The following is a 16,872-nucleotide window of genomic DNA, read 5'->3' on the forward strand; positions in this document are numbered from 1 at the left end:
CGCGCACGTCGCGTGCCTTGGCTACCTAGGTACCTACTGCGCAGTAATTGGCATCAAGCGATTGGCTCACAGCTTCCAGGGGCACCAGGGGCGTACCTTGTTAGATGCTAACGGGTCCCTACGTAGTTCCACTAAATCATCATCGAATAGAAGTTGACGTTTATCGTCTTACCGCCTTCACCTCAACCCTCCATATTCACCTACCATCCTTCCTTACTCTTGTTGGAGACAGATCTCTTATTATTTCTTACATTAGTACCTTTACCTACCGATCATCATGCCTGACAGGAAGACGGAAGTTCCTCCCGATGAATCTATAACCTACAGTTCGGGAATGCGCAGCGGACCGCCGGATTTAAGAATCGTGCATTACAATGACGTCTATCACGTTGACCAGTCAAGTAGCGAACCGGTAGGAGGCGCCTCGCGATTCATGACGCTCATAAAGTACTATGAGGAGGATGAGATATTCAAGGGTCAATCGAACCTGGTGACTTTATTCTCCGGAGACGCCTTTAACCCTAGCCTGGAGAGCTCTGTCACTAAAGGTATGCATAGCGACTTTGGAATATGAAGACCCATACCCACCTGGGCAGTTAATGCTGAAATATTCATTACCCGTCGCATGGTATTTCAAACTCTGTACACATGTTTTTCTCATCCACTTCGATTTTCTGTCTTCGACGTGGCCAAAGACGGTGCTCAGAGGGTCGTGAGCTAATCGACTAAACCGGCAGGTGATCACATGGTACCACTATTGAACAACATAGGGACGGATGCCGCTGCTTTAGGAGTATGTATTAAATCAAAATGCATTCAAATAATCTATTATCTATACCTACTCATGATACGAATAGAATCACGATCTTGATTTTGGAGTCCGCCAATTCAAACATTTATCCTCCAAGTGCAAATTCCCGTGGCTCATCGCTAATGTATTGGATCCTGCGTTGGGAGATTCGGTTCCTATTGGAAATTGTAAGAAGACACACTTCATCACCACCTCTAACGGTATCAAGATCGGCTTGATAGGGCTTGGTGAACGTGAATGGCTTGCTACCATTAATAGTTTGCCACCGGATCTCATTTACAAGTCTGCCACCCAGACTGCGAAAGAGCTTGTCCCACAACTACGAGCTGAAGGAGCAGATATTGTCATCGCGTTAACTCACATGCGGGAACCGAACGACAATAAGCTAGCCGAGCAAACCGATGGCATTATTGATATCATCCTCGGTGGTCATGACCATTACTATAGTCACAGCGTCATCAAAGGGACACATGTCTTGCGTTCCGGTACAGACTTCAAGCAGTTGAGTTACCTCGAAGCCAGGCGGAGGACAGATAAATCGGGCAGATGGGATGTTGATATCATACGACGGGATACCACGTCCGCCATTCCAGAACACGGATCTACCGTTGAACTGGTTGAAAAGCTGACTGCTAGCCTAAAAACAACTCTTCAAAAGCCCGTCGGTTTTACCGCCGCACCCCTCGACGCGAGGTTTCGGACCGTTCGACTCAGAGAAAGCAATATCGCGAATTGGGTGTGTGATATCATGAGGCACTACTATTCTGGAGACTGTAGCATGATGGCATCGGGTACTGTTCGGGGTGATCAGATCTATCCTCCGGGTCCCGTGTTGCTGAAGGATATTGTAAGAAATCTTTCAATCTCTGCTCGCATATAGCCTCAAGAACCTTCACATGGGGAGTAAGAAGCTTACTATTATGGCAGATGAATTGTTTCCCGTTTGAAGATCCCGTGGTGGTGATCAAAGTCACCGGCCAAGCTATCTGGGATGCGTTAGAGAATGGCCTATCTCAGTACCCGGCTCTCGAGGGACGCTTCCCTCAGGTGTCAAATATTGCTTTCAAGTTTGATGGCCAAAAGCCTAGCGGATCGCGCATAGTTTCAGCAACGATTGGCGGTGATCCAATAGATATGACTAGGAAATACGTTCTCGTGACGCGAGGTTATATGGCCCGCGGAAAAGACGGCTACGATAGCCTCCTAATAGAAGAGGAAGGTGGTCAGGCGGAAGAAATTGTGTCCGAGGAGAACGGAATATTGATCTCTATGATGCTTCGCCAATACTTCATGTCTCTCCGTGTGATGGGGCAATGGAAATATTGGGGTAATAATAGTAAGAAACCCTCCCTCCCGTTCGTCAAACATCTCACATCGCCTTCCAATACCCTACCATTACATCTATTTTGATAAAGTCTATCGAACGTGGAAATATCGTCAAGGTCGTGTGGACTAACACCTTCTAGTGGGCCGACATTGGAACCATGTTACAAGCAAGGTCAATGAGACTCATACTCACCACGACCCTTCGACGAGCCCCGCAAGTCCGAGTACGCGAAGAGAGGCTTCGGGTTGGGATAATTGGACCCCGCAAAAGATTCGGGAGCGGAAGTCGTCGATCGTCCGTGCTGATGAATCCGATGATGAAGACAATGACAAGAACTACGATGCGAAGCAAGCATTCATTCCCGAGATCGAAGTGATCGACAAGGAGATGCAGATAATGCGCAGAGTCTTTGCTAAGTGGGCGAGAATCGCCCACGTAGAGAGCCGCCTTGGAGAGGAGCTAAAGGATGGCGAGTTCCAAGTCGATTGGACTAGGGCTATCGCACCAAGGATCGAGGGGCGTATCATCTGTGTTGGTGGTGAACAAAAATAGGGAGTTATTCTGCAACTTTTTATCCATGGATGTATGCGGAATATTAGGAATATTATGATGGAGATGATTGTTATGAAGTTATGATCGTTGGGTAAGTAGAAGGGAAAGATAGAATTTCTGTAGAGCGGATTTATTTCATTGCTATGGTTTAACATACGTAATGAAAACCTACTAGGTAGGTACAATACCTTAGGGCTACGTAGTACCTGCTAGGTATGTGCACATCTACTACCTAGAGAAGTACATTTTTGTACACCATAGCCGGTCAATGCACTTTGCTGTGACTGCCAAGGTAGGAGACATGATATTTAGTTTGAGAGGAAACGGTCTTTCACATTGTATGAAGTATGCTAGGTAGGTACTAGGTAGTATTAGGTAAGTTGCCAACTTCAGTGTTTAGTGTAGGTACCTAGTATCTACCTACCTAGTAGTACCTTGTACTACTTACTACCTAGGTGTAAGTTAGGTAATCGAGAACCTTAAACCACTATAGGACCTCGAGATGCTTAGCGACGTCATCGCCATTCCTTATACCCGTGAGATACCTAGGTAGGTATCTTTACACTCACTCAAAAAGCAGGGCAAAATGTTAGAATAGAATTGAATTTATTACCGCCAGAGAAAGTGATATACAGGCGGCGCATCTAATAACAATGCGCACGCATCACATAGCGTTAATCATATACAAGCATAATATATCATCCCAGATCAACCCCTGATCCCCCTCCTCCTGGCCCGACCCCGATCCGTCCGTTCACCCATTCCCAAGACCGTATCGCAATTTCTTACGCACGATCACCGTAGCATCATGCACAGCTCATCTCGAGTAAAGGCCCGAGGAATTTGGGGATCCCTGTTATTTACAAGTCCTTGGAGGCCCAGCCGAGTCTCGGGCTGCCGGTCGACTGGTCGAAAACAACGAAGGCAGCCTTAAGAGCGACGTCACCGAAGATGGAGAAGCCGATGTCAGAGTCGGACTGAATACCTCCAAAGCAAGTGGAGTCGTCAACGGGAGCGTAGTTGATGAACTTGCCGGGGATGGTGAACTTGGCGCCCTCTACACCAAAGACAAAGTCAGGGGGGGTGGTCGAGCAGGGGAAGGTGTATCCACCCTGTGAGCTGTCAAGCTTAGAGCCGGACACCTTCTTGTAGTAGGCCTTCACGATGGTGTCGGGAAGAAGAGCGAGAGTGGTACCGGTGTCCGCAATACCGGCGAAGGACGAGGACTTGAAGCTGCCGTTACCAATGCCGTAGCCAGTCGAGGTGAAGCTCCAGAAGCCCTGGCTGTTGTCGACATCGGTGTAGGTGATGTCACCGGTGTACTTGGACTTGTCGATGACACCGAAGTCGTAGGTACCAGCTGTTTAAGTTGTTAGTCACTATTTCCAAAACTCGGGATTCACAAATTCAGGGGTAAGGGGTATTCTACCGGTGTGGTACTTGAGGTCGGCGGTCCAAGCCGCGGTGTCCAAGTCGGACGCGATGTTGTCGAAGAAAGTCTTCTGAGCTGTGGGGGTCACTGTGTTGATGCTGCTGAAGGCAAGACCGAGGAGACCGTCGTTGTTGGTGTCGCTCTGGAATTGTGAGGAAACCTCCTTGGCAGCCTCGACAGCTTGGCTCTTGAAGGTTACACCTCCGACAGTAACGGTGTCAGTGTAGACGTCACCGCTGGACGAGCTACCATCGCCGTAGGAAATCTGCCAGCTCGCGCCGCTGAGCTCCTTAGAACTGCTGCTCTTGCTAGGGTCGTACTGAGCCTGTCCGTTTACAGAGCTGGAGGGCAGCTCGGTGCTGAAAACCCAAAGGTCTGAGGAGCCGGAGTCGAAGTCCAGGTTGAGCTGCTGGGCCGGAGTGCCGATCGAGACGGGTGTCAAGTACTGGATATCGTATTGCTCGGGAGTGGTCTTCGCGCTTCCACTGTCACGTCGGAAGACCTTGAAGTCGGCGATGGTCTTAGCAAGCCCATCAGGCAGTTTAGTGCCGTACTTGAGGTAAGTCCTGGCCAGCTGGGCAGGACCGTGGGCCTTGAAGCCGGGGTTCTTGACCTGAGGGACGGAGAAAGTTCCAACCTTGGTCTTGGGAGGAGTGGGAGTTGCGGTAGCAAGACCGACAACGGCGGCCGCGACGGCGAGCTTACCAGCTGAAGCAACCATTTTGAACAAGTAGAATATACGATGTTTCAACGACGAGTGATTCCAAAACGAATGGATATAGCGAAAGATAATGAGCGTTATATAGGTATGTTCAGAGAAACTTGTCCGTGCTGGCAACTAGAGATCTCCTTGCGTCGAGGGATATCGAGCAGAATGTTTGTCTCCAACTCGGATGGGCAAACAGATATTTATAACTGAAGGCAGAGAGGGTTGCGATCGTGAACGAGACAGAAAGAGTAGGTGAATTGGAGTTGGAGCAGGGTATTAGCCTAGGGGGCCGCTGATCTCCTAGTCTCCCAATCGACGACCGAAGCAGCTGCACTTACAGACTTATTAGGGCAGTTATGTTTATCGAACGTGAGCTACCCCCATGCGAAGTGGGTTTCCTAGGACCACAGCTGCCGTTACGGGCAAGATTCTATAGCAAGTAATACAGAGAAGATCAATCACGTCTTTTAAATCGGCCTTTAGCCCATCTTGATCGACTCAGGCTGTGCGAAGGGTGCGAGGGGGATGGGGGGAGGCCGGACAGGGCTCTGGTTTGTGGGACGCGGCGGCTTGGCAAGCAGATCTGAACCAGCAGAATTAGAACAACTAGCTCTGAGTTTCGCACTGATTGGTTGGTAGTTTTGATATGCTTAATTCGTCGTCCAACGACGACCGGACCCATCCCCCCCCTTCCTGGGAGCACTCTCCAGGTTTCTAATTCTCCATACCGTCGCGCGTAATTCCCGTTGGCCTCTCCGGTCTTCACCTGGCACGGATCGTTGGATGGCTAGGTATGTTTCCCCCCATCCCTTTCGCCTTTTTTTTTTTAGGTCATGCAATTATAACATCTCATATCATGTTATGCCTAGCATGTCATCTCCCTCTCGCCTATACCCCTCGAAGCAATCATGGATCTTCGGGATCATCCTCGGGAGCATGTGAGAGACGCATTCGGGGGCCGGGCTGGAGAAGGCGGTGATTTGACGGATACGAAAAGATAGAGAGATGAAAGGGGACGGGACCGCATGGGTCACTATTGTCGTCAATGTCTTACAACAGGCTTCTCTGAAAGATCTTAGACCAACCACGTTAGCCATCTCTCTACATACTATATTATGTAGTAGTAAGTTAAAATGCGGGTTATGGCACTATGGCACTATGCAATGCGCCTAGCTGACTCGTGCGTGCTTTAGCGCGGCTGGACATGCCGTACAGCGTTGGAGATCTGCGCAAATAATGGCTCGTCCCCTGTACGATATGTACCTGAATGTACTGGCTTCTACTGAGCTCTACTGGGCTCTATTGGGCTCTACGGGCTGTGGTAGCGTTTCAGATAGGAACCTACACCACACCACTTAAGCACATGCCGTGGGGGGTTAGGTTCTGCGAGATATTGATATTAGAGCTCGTTATTAATTGAAACTTGGCGCTTTTTGGCAGGTCATCAGTATTACTTAGAGCTACTGACTTAGTCTCTTAGTTCGTGAATCATCGGCCGCTTCTACGACTGGCGGTGCACCCGCATGCTCGCCGAGTGAGACCTCGCTGGCACTCTAGAAAAAAAACAAGCCTTTCCAAGCTTTTCCAAGCATTTCCCCGGATCTTGGCTGCTTAACCCGATGGTATTGTGTGTTTTCGCTAAAGAAAATGACGTAGGTGTCTCCCGTCGACGCATTGTACGACCGGCGTCACGATAATTAAATTGTTTACCCACCCGTATTATCAGGTAGGTACCTATTGTCTTAGTAGTACATCATAGGTTCAAGTCATCCGTTGTAGATCTCACGCTTGTGAGCTTAGTCTAATTGGTACCTACGGGTCTGTACTGGAAATAAGTTAGCAGCACGTGCTAGCGATGGACGATCCCGGCAATGCTAATCACAAAATTCCAACAGGCAAGAGGCAAAGAGGTATGTAAGAGGCGAAAGGTAAACAGACGAGGGACGAAAGGTGGAGGGTCTCCCGACCGAGAGGTTCAGGGGACGAGAGAAACGCACAAGCTATCCGACGCTTATGATAGGACAGGATACAGTAAATGACAGCAGCCTATCTACCTATCTCTTGATTCCCCAGCGTTACCACTTATGATCGTCACTGCGTCTCGCATTGATTGGATCTAAAGGAATTCATGCATCGAACCTAGGAAACCCCCCAGTCGCCCAGTCGACCCCAGTCATCTCCAGTCACCTCAGATTCCTCCTATCGGAATTTTATCTAAAGAGATCGACAGTATTCTTAAACTTTGAAGGTAGGTAGGTAGTTAGGCTACCAAGTTACATATCCTACCGGTATACTGAGGAGGTAGGTATTTACCTACCTACCTACCTACATATGTATGTAGGCCGCTGAGAAGGATCAATAGAGCCGTTTTCAACAACGGATCGCAATGCCATTCGATCAACAATGACATTGCATGCTTCAGCCTAACGATGACTTCACGCAATCTACCTACCTATTCGAGAAGTCCGCCGTATTAGGAGGTCTGGTGTCAGTGCCTGATGGTAACCTTGAACCCGCAGCCGCATCGACTTTACATCGTACAAGCTTTACATGCACCAGGGTCTTTGCGATCCTAGCATTCCTAGACTTTATCAATCCGAGGATGATATTAAGGCACGGCACGCACTGACAAATCGGATTTGCTTGAGCGAACTGATCGGACACAACCCTAGATACAGAAAGCCGCAACCGCCGAGGACCATGCCAATGACTAAGATGTTTAAATATGATGCGATTCCACCCCGGAGCTTGTTTAATGCTCCTTCACGCCACCGGGGACTACGCCTGCGTGCTCACGGAAGCTTAGACCTCCCTACAACGAGTTTCCTAATTCGGACACCGTCTGGCTGACCAAACCACTTGGGCACCCCCAATCCGAGGAAATTTGAAGCACTAACAACGAGCCACACTTCAGCATTATTCTTAGACTGGTAGGTAGACTACCATTTCGTCTTAGTGTACCCGCATGTAAACATATGAACGGGTCACATACTAGAGCCTCCTTCGGCAAGCGGCGGTCCCATGTAGGTATACCTAGTATACCTACCTAGGTAGGTACCTACCAACCTAAATATGCATTTACCGTTACTAGATTCGGTTGTCTCCGAACATAAAGTGATGACCTATTTAAGCATGGAACATCTAAGCCAATGGGACTTGATTCAATTACGCGCGTAGATGCGTTCTTATAAACCGGAGTTGAAAGAAGCCGAGTCGTTGTCCGCCGTAGCTGAAAAGACACCACCACAAGAACTTATAGCTTATGAAGCAATCCAGGTATCTATTTACTCCGTATCGCATCTGATTCTCGGAGTGGCAAATGTATCGTATAAACGACCCTGTAAATACCTACAGACATCGTCAAATGAACCAACAGTATCTCGAGAGCCGCACCTGCAGTTACCCCGGTCCCCGGAGTGCAGAAGCGGGAATCTACCTAAACAGGGACTTGCTTATATTGGGCATTCCACCGAAAATCTCTGATGTTCTAGAAGCAGAGATAACATCTGCCATATTTTCACGATATCGAAAAGGCGCAGATGTCGCCGAGGAACGTCTAGTTACGGAGAAATCGTGTTGATTTATCCCGCGAACTCAGGTACCTACCTTGCTTTCACTGTCCGATTCATTTGTCCGTAGCAAACTGGGTAACATGGCATATGATCCTGATAACCTGCCTAGGTAGGTAGGTATTTAGTGCCTAAGTGTGTTAGGATTCGAGGGTGTTTGTTAGGCTCTTCGTACGGAGCGGAATTGTCATCGAATCCACCTTGTCACGAGGCGGAACCAAAAGACTAGGAAACAACGACGTTGTTGCACGAGGAGCTCCTAACTACTCTCGCTATGGAGAACACAGTATACATACAGGTGAAGCTCTTTGTCTGTCCTGCTCCTAGAGCTAGCAGCCAAAAAGACCCTCACGGGGACTCTACGGGCCGAACCCCGATCCCATAGACCTCTAGCTACCAGCCTGGAGGAAGACCAGATGTCTGACACACCTATTCCGGCCACGCTTTCCACTTTTTCGATGCCGGTAGTCCGTTTTACAGTGGCATCTAAAGTAATACAAAGTTGTGAAGGATCGGCTACACCCGGTCATCCCTTAAGAAACAGTGCTGCTTCTACCTACCTAGTATCTAGGAGGCAATGAGTAGGAGAAGGGGTACTAGTAATTCGTCTGCTATGTGGAGTATTGCAAGGTGATCAACCTTTCGCCTTTTCCACTGTATCCATCCTCTCGGCGCAGCCTTTCGCTAACCTTCGGACTTCCTCACTCAACTTCGCTGTGGATATCTCCTGAAATCTTTTCTTCCAGTATTGCCAACGGGCCTTACTCCAACCCTTCTGGACTCCCCAATTTGTGCCGTTGTGAGGATGTTCATAGCTCATTAGTCCTCCCTGTAGAGATCTATCATATATAGTATCGGCACAGTACGTGATCCATGGCTCTGTGGCAAGTATAGCCGCCTCTGAGATTGGAGTACGTTCCAAAGCTTGCTTTAGTGTGTGGCCGCCACGTTGGCGCTGGTCAAGGACCATCACCTTACCCATGTTTGCCGTTATTTTAGCCAAGAAAGCATTGCGGTTTATGTTAGCCTGGCGATTTATCTCGAAGTCTCGGCTAGACATTGGAAGATCGTCAACTAATTAATGTTAGTAGAGACCTCAATGTTATCATAGTTTAGGTAGTATGACATGATCATTAGAATAACACCTACATTGGAATTGCATCCACTCGCTCCAGAAGTTGTTGAAGTAAGGTAGGTCGCTCCACCAAGGCTCGGGTCCCAGCACACCTTTCCCATCTGGAAGGCATTGCAACTTAAGAACAAGACCAGCTAGCTTATCATTCTGGGAAGTAAGATTGTTGACCGCATCTCCAAGGACAAACCAAAAGATATCTACGCGAGAATGTGCGAATGGTTTGATATAAAACGCACCAATTCTCTTCGCGTGTCTCCATACATCACTTGGCGGTGCATCTAAGAACTCTCGGAAGGCAGCTAATTCCTTGTCTGTAGGAGGTCGCGGAAGTTTCTTTTGAGAAGCAGCCCAGATGTTGAAGTCTTCAGTAGTCATCGCAGATGTTATAGATATATGATCTATGGAATACTTGGTGAGGGGGCGTGCTGGTGCTCAAATGGGTACCTAGGTAGGAACTCCTTAAAAGTAGATTGTAAAGATGGCTTGGTTAGGTAGGTAATTGGGGGAGGGGTTAAACAAAAAGGAAGCAATTCTGGAAACTGTCTTGCCTGGTTTTATCACACGGACAGTTGCGTTTCGTTGTTATAAATATGAATTGGTAGGTAGGGACTGATCATATATTTGTGTCGTATTATTTTTGGATGCCATGAGGTTAGGCCTGGCGGGTGCAAGAAATATATACGTTGAATTTAGTAGATAGGTAGGTAGGTAGGTATAGAACTAGAAAGTTGAGCAGGAGAGGAACTTTTCAACTCGAGGAAGGCGGTTTCGGAGGAACTGCGCCGCCCAACGCCGTCCTGTAACAGCCAATGAAGAGAATATAACTAATTAATATGCCAGACTAGTCCAACAATTCCTTATTTGAGCTTGTCATGATCATAGGGTCGACAATGGTAGGTACTAAATCTGCCAACTCATCAATTTAGTATATTTGGTACTATTGTCCACCTGGGCACCGTTTGTGGTGAAGGGTAGGTAGACAGAAGCAACAATGTTAGTAGTTCAATGTATTCAAAATATAAAAACCTACCGTACCGGGACCTGCTAATACTTAACAATGATTATTTTCAAAAACAATAATAGCCCATTATAATAATTAAAATTTCCCAACATAGTTATTATATAAAATATAATTATTAAAAAGGTTAAAAAATTATTAAAAAAGTTAAATAATTATTAAAAAGTTAAATAATTATTAAAAAAGTTTAATATTTATTAAAAATTTTAAATATTTATTAAAAGTTTTAAATATTTAAATATTTATAATTTTAAATAAAAAAGTAAATAACGAGATAAGTAACGAAATAAATAACGAAAAAACTTTTTATTATTTATTTTTTTATTTATTAAGTTATATATAAATTTATTTTTTTAACTTTTTTAATTTTTTCGATTTTTTTTAATTTATTTAATTTATTTAATTTATTTAATTTATTTAATTTATTTAATTTATTTAATTTATTTAATAATTTATTTATTAATTAAAAATTTAATTTATTTAAAATTAATATATATTAAAATATTAATATTTAATAACGTTATATAAATAATAAATCGAAACGTAATATTTTATACGTTTTTTTAATTATTTATAATTTTTATTTAAATTCGATTATATATATATTATTAAGTTTTATATTATTTATTTTTATATATATTTATTATTTATAATTAACGTTTAAATTATTTAATTAATTATTCGTAATATTTTTATTTTTTTAATTACCCGTTTATATTAAATTAATTTTATAAAGTTAATTTCGTTAAATAACTTTTTATAAAATAAAATTATTTTATTTTAATTTATTAACGATTATTACGAAATTTAAACCCGTAATTTTAATTTTAAAAAAACCGGTTTTTTTTAATTATTTATTTTATTAAATAATTATATATTTAATTTATTATTTAATTAATTATTTAATTAATTAATTCGTTAAAAATAACTTATTTTTAAACTTAAAAAAGAAATTTATAAAAATAATTAAAATTAAAAAAATCGAAAATATAATAATAATAATAATAATATAAAAACTTTAAAATATATTTATAATTTTTAAAAATTTTTTTTAATACGATTAATATAATAATATGTTTTTAATTATTTTTACGATTATTTTTCGATTATTTTAACGATTATTTTTTTAATTATTTTTTCGATTATTTTTTCGAAAATTTTAATTTATAATATTTTTTATTTTTTAATAAATTTTAATTAATATTTAACGTATTTAATATATTTACCGAAATATTTATTAATATATTTATTAATATTAATTTTATTAATTAATATAATTAATACACGTATATAACTTTTATATATTAAATCGAAACGTAATGTTTTATACGTTTTTTTAATTATTTATAGTTTTTATTTAAGTTCGATTATATATATATTATTAAGTTTTATATTATTTATTTTTATATATATTCGTTATTTAAAATTAACGTTTAAATTATTTAATTAATTATTCGTAATATTTTCATTTTTTTATTTACCCGTTTATATTAAGTTAATTTTATAAAATTAATCCCGTTAAATAACTTTTTATAAAATAAAATTACTTTATTTTAATTTAATATATATATTATACGAAATTATAATATAAATATTTAAAAATAAAAATATAAATTTAAAACGTAAATTATAACGTAATTTTATTAATTAAATTTATAATAAATAATTAAAAAATATTTTAATTTTAAAAATAATTTTTAAAATTAAAATTATAAAATTTATAATAAATTAATAAAAAATTTACCGTTATTTATTTAATATATTTAACGATTAAAAATTTAAAACTTTTTTAATATTTAATATATATTTTAAATACGTTATACGAAAATTAAAAAATTAATTAATTAATTAATTATTTAATATATTTTACGATAAAACGATTTATAATTATACGATTATTAAATTATTTTATATAAAAAATTTAATATTTAAAAAAATTTTATTTAATATTTAAAAATATTTAAAATTCGAAAATATTTAATACTTAAAAAAATTCGCAGTTAAATTATTTACTTAAAAATCGATTAATCGATTAATTATTTAATTAATTATTAAATTTATTTATAAATTATTTTATTATTTAAATTATTTAAAATATTTAAAATATTTAAAATATTTAAAATATTTAATTAATAAATTCGAATATTATATTTATTTATTAAAAATAATTAATTTAAACTTTAAAAAATTAAATCGAAACGTAATATTTTATATTAAATTAAAGCGTAATAATTTTACATTATAAAAATATAAGTTATAAATCGTGAAATTTTTAAATACGTTTTCGTAAATTTTAAAAGTAAAATATTATTATAATAAGTTATTAATTATAAATGAATATAAATATAAAAAATATATATAATAATATAAGTGTTAAAAAAAGTAATAAAATTTAAAATAAGAAATTTTAACGAATTTTTATAAAAAGTTTATTAATAAATAATTAATTAATATAATAACGTAAAGTTTATATTAAAAAAATAAAATATTATATTACGATTTAATATATTTTTTTAATTATTTATAATTTTTATTTAAATTCGATTATATATATATTATTAAATTTTATATTACTTATTTTTATATATATTCGTTACTTATAATTAACGTTCGAATTATTTAATTAATTATTCGTAATATTTTTATTTTTTTAATTATTTATTTATATTAAATTAATTTTATAAAATTAATTTCGTTAAATAATTTTTTATAAAATAAAATTACTTTATTTTAATTTAATAATTATTATTATAATATAATATATTTTTATAAAAAAAAATATAAAAAAATAAAAATAAAAATATATATATAAAAAATATAAAATAAAAATAAAATTTAAAAAAAAAAATCTTAAGTTTTTTTATAAATAAAAAAAATTATTAACTTTATTATTATTTAAATTTTAAAGTTATTTAAATATTTAATTTAAATTTAAAGTTTTTTAATAATTATTAAAGTTTTTTATTAAAATATTAATTATAAATAAATTACGTAACGTGTATAGTTTATACGTAGTTTTATTTATAAAGTTACGTTTATTTTATTATTTATATATATTTTCGAACTTAAGTTTTATAATATTAATTTTTATTATTATTTTATTTTATTATTTTAAAGCGTAGTTTTATTAATTTTAATTTTTTTAATATTAATTAATAATTAATTAAATTTCGTTAATTATAAATAATAAAAGAAAAGATTTTAATAATAACGATAAGAAGAAAAATAAACTTATATAATTTTAATTAATTTTATTAAAATTATATTATTTTTAAGTTTATATAATTTTAACGATTTTTATTAAGAATATATTATTTATAAATTTATACGATTTTATTAATATTTACTAAAAATGTATTATTTTTCGATTTAAATAAAAATAATTAAAATTTTTTCGATTAAAAAAAATAATAAATTACGGAATTATATTAATTCGCGATATATAAACCGAAGTTTTTTATAATATAATAAAGTAACGAAATTATACGGTCCGCGATATATAAGTTAAACTTTCGTTATAATAAAATATAATTACGATTTATTTCGATCGATTTTTCGATAAAATAATTACGATTTATTTCGATCGATTTACTAATAACGAAAATGCGAATATATTTAACCGCGTTTATTACGCGTAAAAAAAAAACAAGAAATAAACTTAAAAAACATTTTAATAATTAAACGAATTCGATAAATCTTTTATATACGATTTAAAAATTCGAAAATTTTATATATACACGATTCGAAAAATCCTACATATATACGATTCATTAAACTTTTTTTCGTACGAATTATTAAACTTTTATACGAATTATTAAACTTTTATATAAATTAATAAACTTACGTATAATATTAACTTTTTATTTTAATCGTACGATACGATATAATTAATAATTAATAATTAATTAAATAAAAAAAAGTTTATTAATAAGATTAATTAAAATTATAAAATATAAATTAAAATTAAAATAAAAATTCGAATTAAATAATTAAGTTAAAAAATTAAAAAATTAAAAAATTAAAAATAAATAAAATTAATATTAAAATTAATTATATTATAATAAAATATAAAAAAAAAAAAAAAAAATTTATTAATATTAAAATATTAATTATAAATAAATTACGTAACGTATATAATTTATACGTAACTTTATTTATAAAGTTACGTTTATTTTATTATTTATATATATTTTTAAACTTAAACTTTATAACATTAATTTTTATCGTCGTTTTATTTTATTATTTTAAAACGTAACTTTATTAATTTTAATTTTCCTAACATTTTTTAATAATTTTAATTTATTTATAATAATTATTTTTATTTTTATAATAATTATTTTTAAATTTTTAATTATTATTTTTAATTTTTTAATTATTATTAATTTTTAATATTTACCGTTATAATAAATAAATATAAAATAAATTAAAATAATACGTTATTAATTTTACGAAAATATTAAATTAAAACGTAGTAATTTTATATTATAAAAATATAAATTATAAATCGTAAAATTTTTAAATATATTTTCGTAAATTTTAAAAGTAAAATATTATTATAATAAATTATTAATTATAAATAAATATAAATATAAAAAGTATATATAATAATATAAGTGTTAAAAAAAATAGTAAAGTTTAAAGTGAAAAACCTTAACGAATTTCTATAAAAAATCCATCGATAAATGATTAATTAACATAATAACGTAAAGTTCATACTAAAAAAATAAAACATTATATTACGATTTAATATATTATACTTAATTTTTTAACAATTTAATTAACGAAGTAAATTCCCTAAAAATACAATTTACCTAAGTTTAAACACCTCGTTAAAGCTTATAATCTCCCCAATTATTCCTTTAAGATAGAACTATTAAGCTGTAATTTTGATGAACGCCGTTGTTTCGTTTGCGCTCAATGCCTCGCCGGTCGTGGGGTTAGCGCTATTGGGTCCTAGAAGTCGTGCGTAATAATAGTCTTGACCACTGGAGCCAGAATTTTCAGCCTCATACTTGAGGCCCCAAGATGTGCTGGTGTTATAGCTTCCCAGGAATATACCGTCTTGCTTCACGCCATCGATGTAGTGCTCAAATATTTGGGGCGTCTCGCCATCGATCTTCCACATCAAGGCCGCATCATACGGATATGGAGAAATTACCAAGGGAAGCCACTGGTAACTTGTCGGGGCACCAGCAGCTGTCAAATCCGTAGGTACCAAACCCTGAAGTTCACCCGCGTTACACTTCAGGGGATTCTTGGCAATATCATTGCGAGTTGGGAATGTGATCTGCGTCGGTTCATTAGAATGGTACTTATATCAACTTCGTAGGAGAGTACTTACAGAACCCCAGCGCAAACTAGGTTTAGTATCCGTACTAGGGTTATAGGATATCGAATAGACGGAGGTGTCGCTGAACCCTTCAATAGCAGCATTGTCGCTATCGACTAGTTGGATAGTCCATGGTCCGGCTGTATCAGTCGAAGCATCGTATCCAGGATATGATGAACAATCCTCGACGGGCAAGACCTTGACAGTCACATCTGGGGTCGCGCCAGCTAACGGAACGATCGCGAGAAGTGAGGCGAGAGCGAGTTCGGTGAGCATCGTGATAAGTTCTATGATTGCAGAAGAGCACAGGGCGAGGAGAAGAAGAAATGAATGAATGCTTGCTGAGCTCACGATGGGATGTAACGAGTGGAATAACGAGAGTATTTATTTCCATCAACCCCTGGATGAAGCCAAACGGAACTATTCTTTCAAATTACATTATATTCGGCGGCTTGCGGACGTATCCTAGGCACCACTAGTCTAGACCATAAGGTTCGCTTGGATCTGAAGTTCCAGTGCATGAAGAAGTGGGACGATTCAGTGAATATGAGATTAATGTTAACATGGAGTAGTTCAGGGGCATCAATTTAAGCTTAGTTTGGTTATTCCTGATTGGTTGTCGTCAATGATGCCTGTCATGAGGCTGGATAGATCTGGGATCGCTTATAATTTCGCTTCGTACTGCAGGCAGAAGCGCAGGCAGGACTTGAGGCTCGGCCGTATCAATCGTGCCGTCGCGTTTTAGTTACTATGTAGGTAGGTAGGTAAGTCAACTCGCATCTGCCTACCTAGTACCCAAGTGCCTACCTAAGGTGACCCAGCAATGATCATGAGACTGATGCCCATAATCAGACACCTTCTCGCAATACTAGGATGAATGACTCTTAAACATAATTATATTAAATATTAAAACTTCCGGGGTTAATATGTATTCCAAAGCGTTGTCGGCTCGTATTAAGTCTACTTCAGTATGGTTAAGTAAGTAAGTAT

The 16,872-nt window shown here is 36.9% G+C and overlaps 4 protein-coding genes across 4 annotated transcripts; 1 reads left to right on the forward strand and 3 right to left on the reverse strand.

The window, feature by feature from the left end:
• Positions 1–180: 180 nt before the first annotated feature.
• On the forward strand, positions 181–2,957 carry GGS22DRAFT_102346 (Metallo-dependent phosphatase). Its single transcript, XM_047957716.1, has 5 exons — positions 181–548; positions 738–793; positions 858–1,658; positions 1,739–2,147; positions 2,278–2,957. The coding sequence occupies exons 1-5, from the start codon at positions 278–280 to the stop codon at positions 2,688–2,690; spliced, it is 1,950 nt and encodes a 649-aa protein (XP_047813771.1). The 5' UTR covers positions 181–277; the 3' UTR covers positions 2,691–2,957.
• Positions 2,958–3,416: 459 nt separating this feature from the next.
• Positions 3,417–5,064, reverse strand: GGS22DRAFT_102352 (secreted aspartic proteinase precursor). Its single transcript, XM_047957717.1, has 2 exons — positions 4,120–5,064; positions 3,417–4,050 (listed from the first exon to the last, which is right to left on the reverse strand). The coding sequence occupies exons 1-2, from the start codon at positions 4,841–4,843 to the stop codon at positions 3,551–3,553; spliced, it is 1,224 nt and encodes a 407-aa protein (XP_047813772.1). The 5' UTR covers positions 4,844–5,064; the 3' UTR covers positions 3,417–3,550.
• A 3,943-nt stretch (positions 5,065–9,007) lies between these two features.
• On the reverse strand, positions 9,008–10,509 carry GGS22DRAFT_102374 (uncharacterized protein). Its single transcript, XM_047957718.1, has 2 exons — positions 9,550–10,509; positions 9,008–9,474 (listed from the first exon to the last, which is right to left on the reverse strand). The coding sequence occupies exons 1-2, from the start codon at positions 9,908–9,910 to the stop codon at positions 9,035–9,037; spliced, it is 801 nt and encodes a 266-aa protein (XP_047813773.1). The 5' UTR covers positions 9,911–10,509; the 3' UTR covers positions 9,008–9,034.
• Positions 10,510–15,378: 4,869 nt separating this feature from the next.
• GGS22DRAFT_176382 (uncharacterized protein) lies at positions 15,379–16,817 on the reverse strand. The gene is made up of 3 exons (XM_047963403.1): positions 16,690–16,817; positions 15,895–16,630; positions 15,379–15,840 (listed from the first exon to the last, which is right to left on the reverse strand). Exons 2-3 carry the CDS (start codon positions 16,156–16,158, stop codon positions 15,427–15,429), a joined length of 678 nt encoding a protein of 225 aa, XP_047813774.1. The 5' UTR covers positions 16,159–16,630; positions 16,690–16,817; the 3' UTR covers positions 15,379–15,426.
• Positions 16,818–16,872: the final 55 nt, after the last annotated feature.

The sequence above is a fragment of the Annulohypoxylon maeteangense genome (genome assembly GCF_022496945.1).
Source record: "Annulohypoxylon maeteangense strain CBS 123835 unplaced genomic scaffold GGS22scaffold_35, whole genome shotgun sequence".
Classification (NCBI taxonomy): Eukaryota; Fungi; Ascomycota; class Sordariomycetes; order Xylariales; family Hypoxylaceae; genus Annulohypoxylon; species Annulohypoxylon maeteangense.

Coding starts and splice junctions, on each gene's coding strand:
- GGS22DRAFT_102346 (XM_047957716.1), top strand. CDS start 278: ATGCCTGACAGGAAGACGGAAGTTCCTCCCGATGAATCTATAACCTAC. Junction 549..737: donor GGAGAGCTCTGTCACTAAAG/GTATGCATAGCG, acceptor CTAAACCGGCAG/GTGATCACATGGTACCACTA. Junction 794..857: donor CGGATGCCGCTGCTTTAGGA/GTATGTATTAAA, acceptor TGATACGAATAG/AATCACGATCTTGATTTTGG.
- GGS22DRAFT_102352 (XM_047957717.1), bottom strand. CDS start 4,843: ATGGTTGCTTCAGCTGGTAAGCTCGCCGTCGCGGCCGCCGTTGTCGGT. Junction 4,051..4,119: donor CGACCTCAAGTACCACACCG/GTAGAATACCCC, acceptor CAACTTAAACAG/CTGGTACCTACGACTTCGGT.
- GGS22DRAFT_102374 (XM_047957718.1), bottom strand. CDS start 9,910: ATGACTACTGAAGACTTCAACATCTGGGCTGCTTCTCAAAAGAAACTT. Junction 9,475..9,549: donor CGAGTGGATGCAATTCCAAT/GTAGGTGTTATT, acceptor AACATTAATTAG/TTGACGATCTTCCAATGTCT.
- GGS22DRAFT_176382 (XM_047963403.1), bottom strand. CDS start 16,158: ATGCTCACCGAACTCGCTCTCGCCTCACTTCTCGCGATCGTTCCGTTA. Junction 15,841..15,894: donor CTAGTTTGCGCTGGGGTTCT/GTAAGTACTCTC, acceptor GAACCGACGCAG/ATCACATTCCCAACTCGCAA.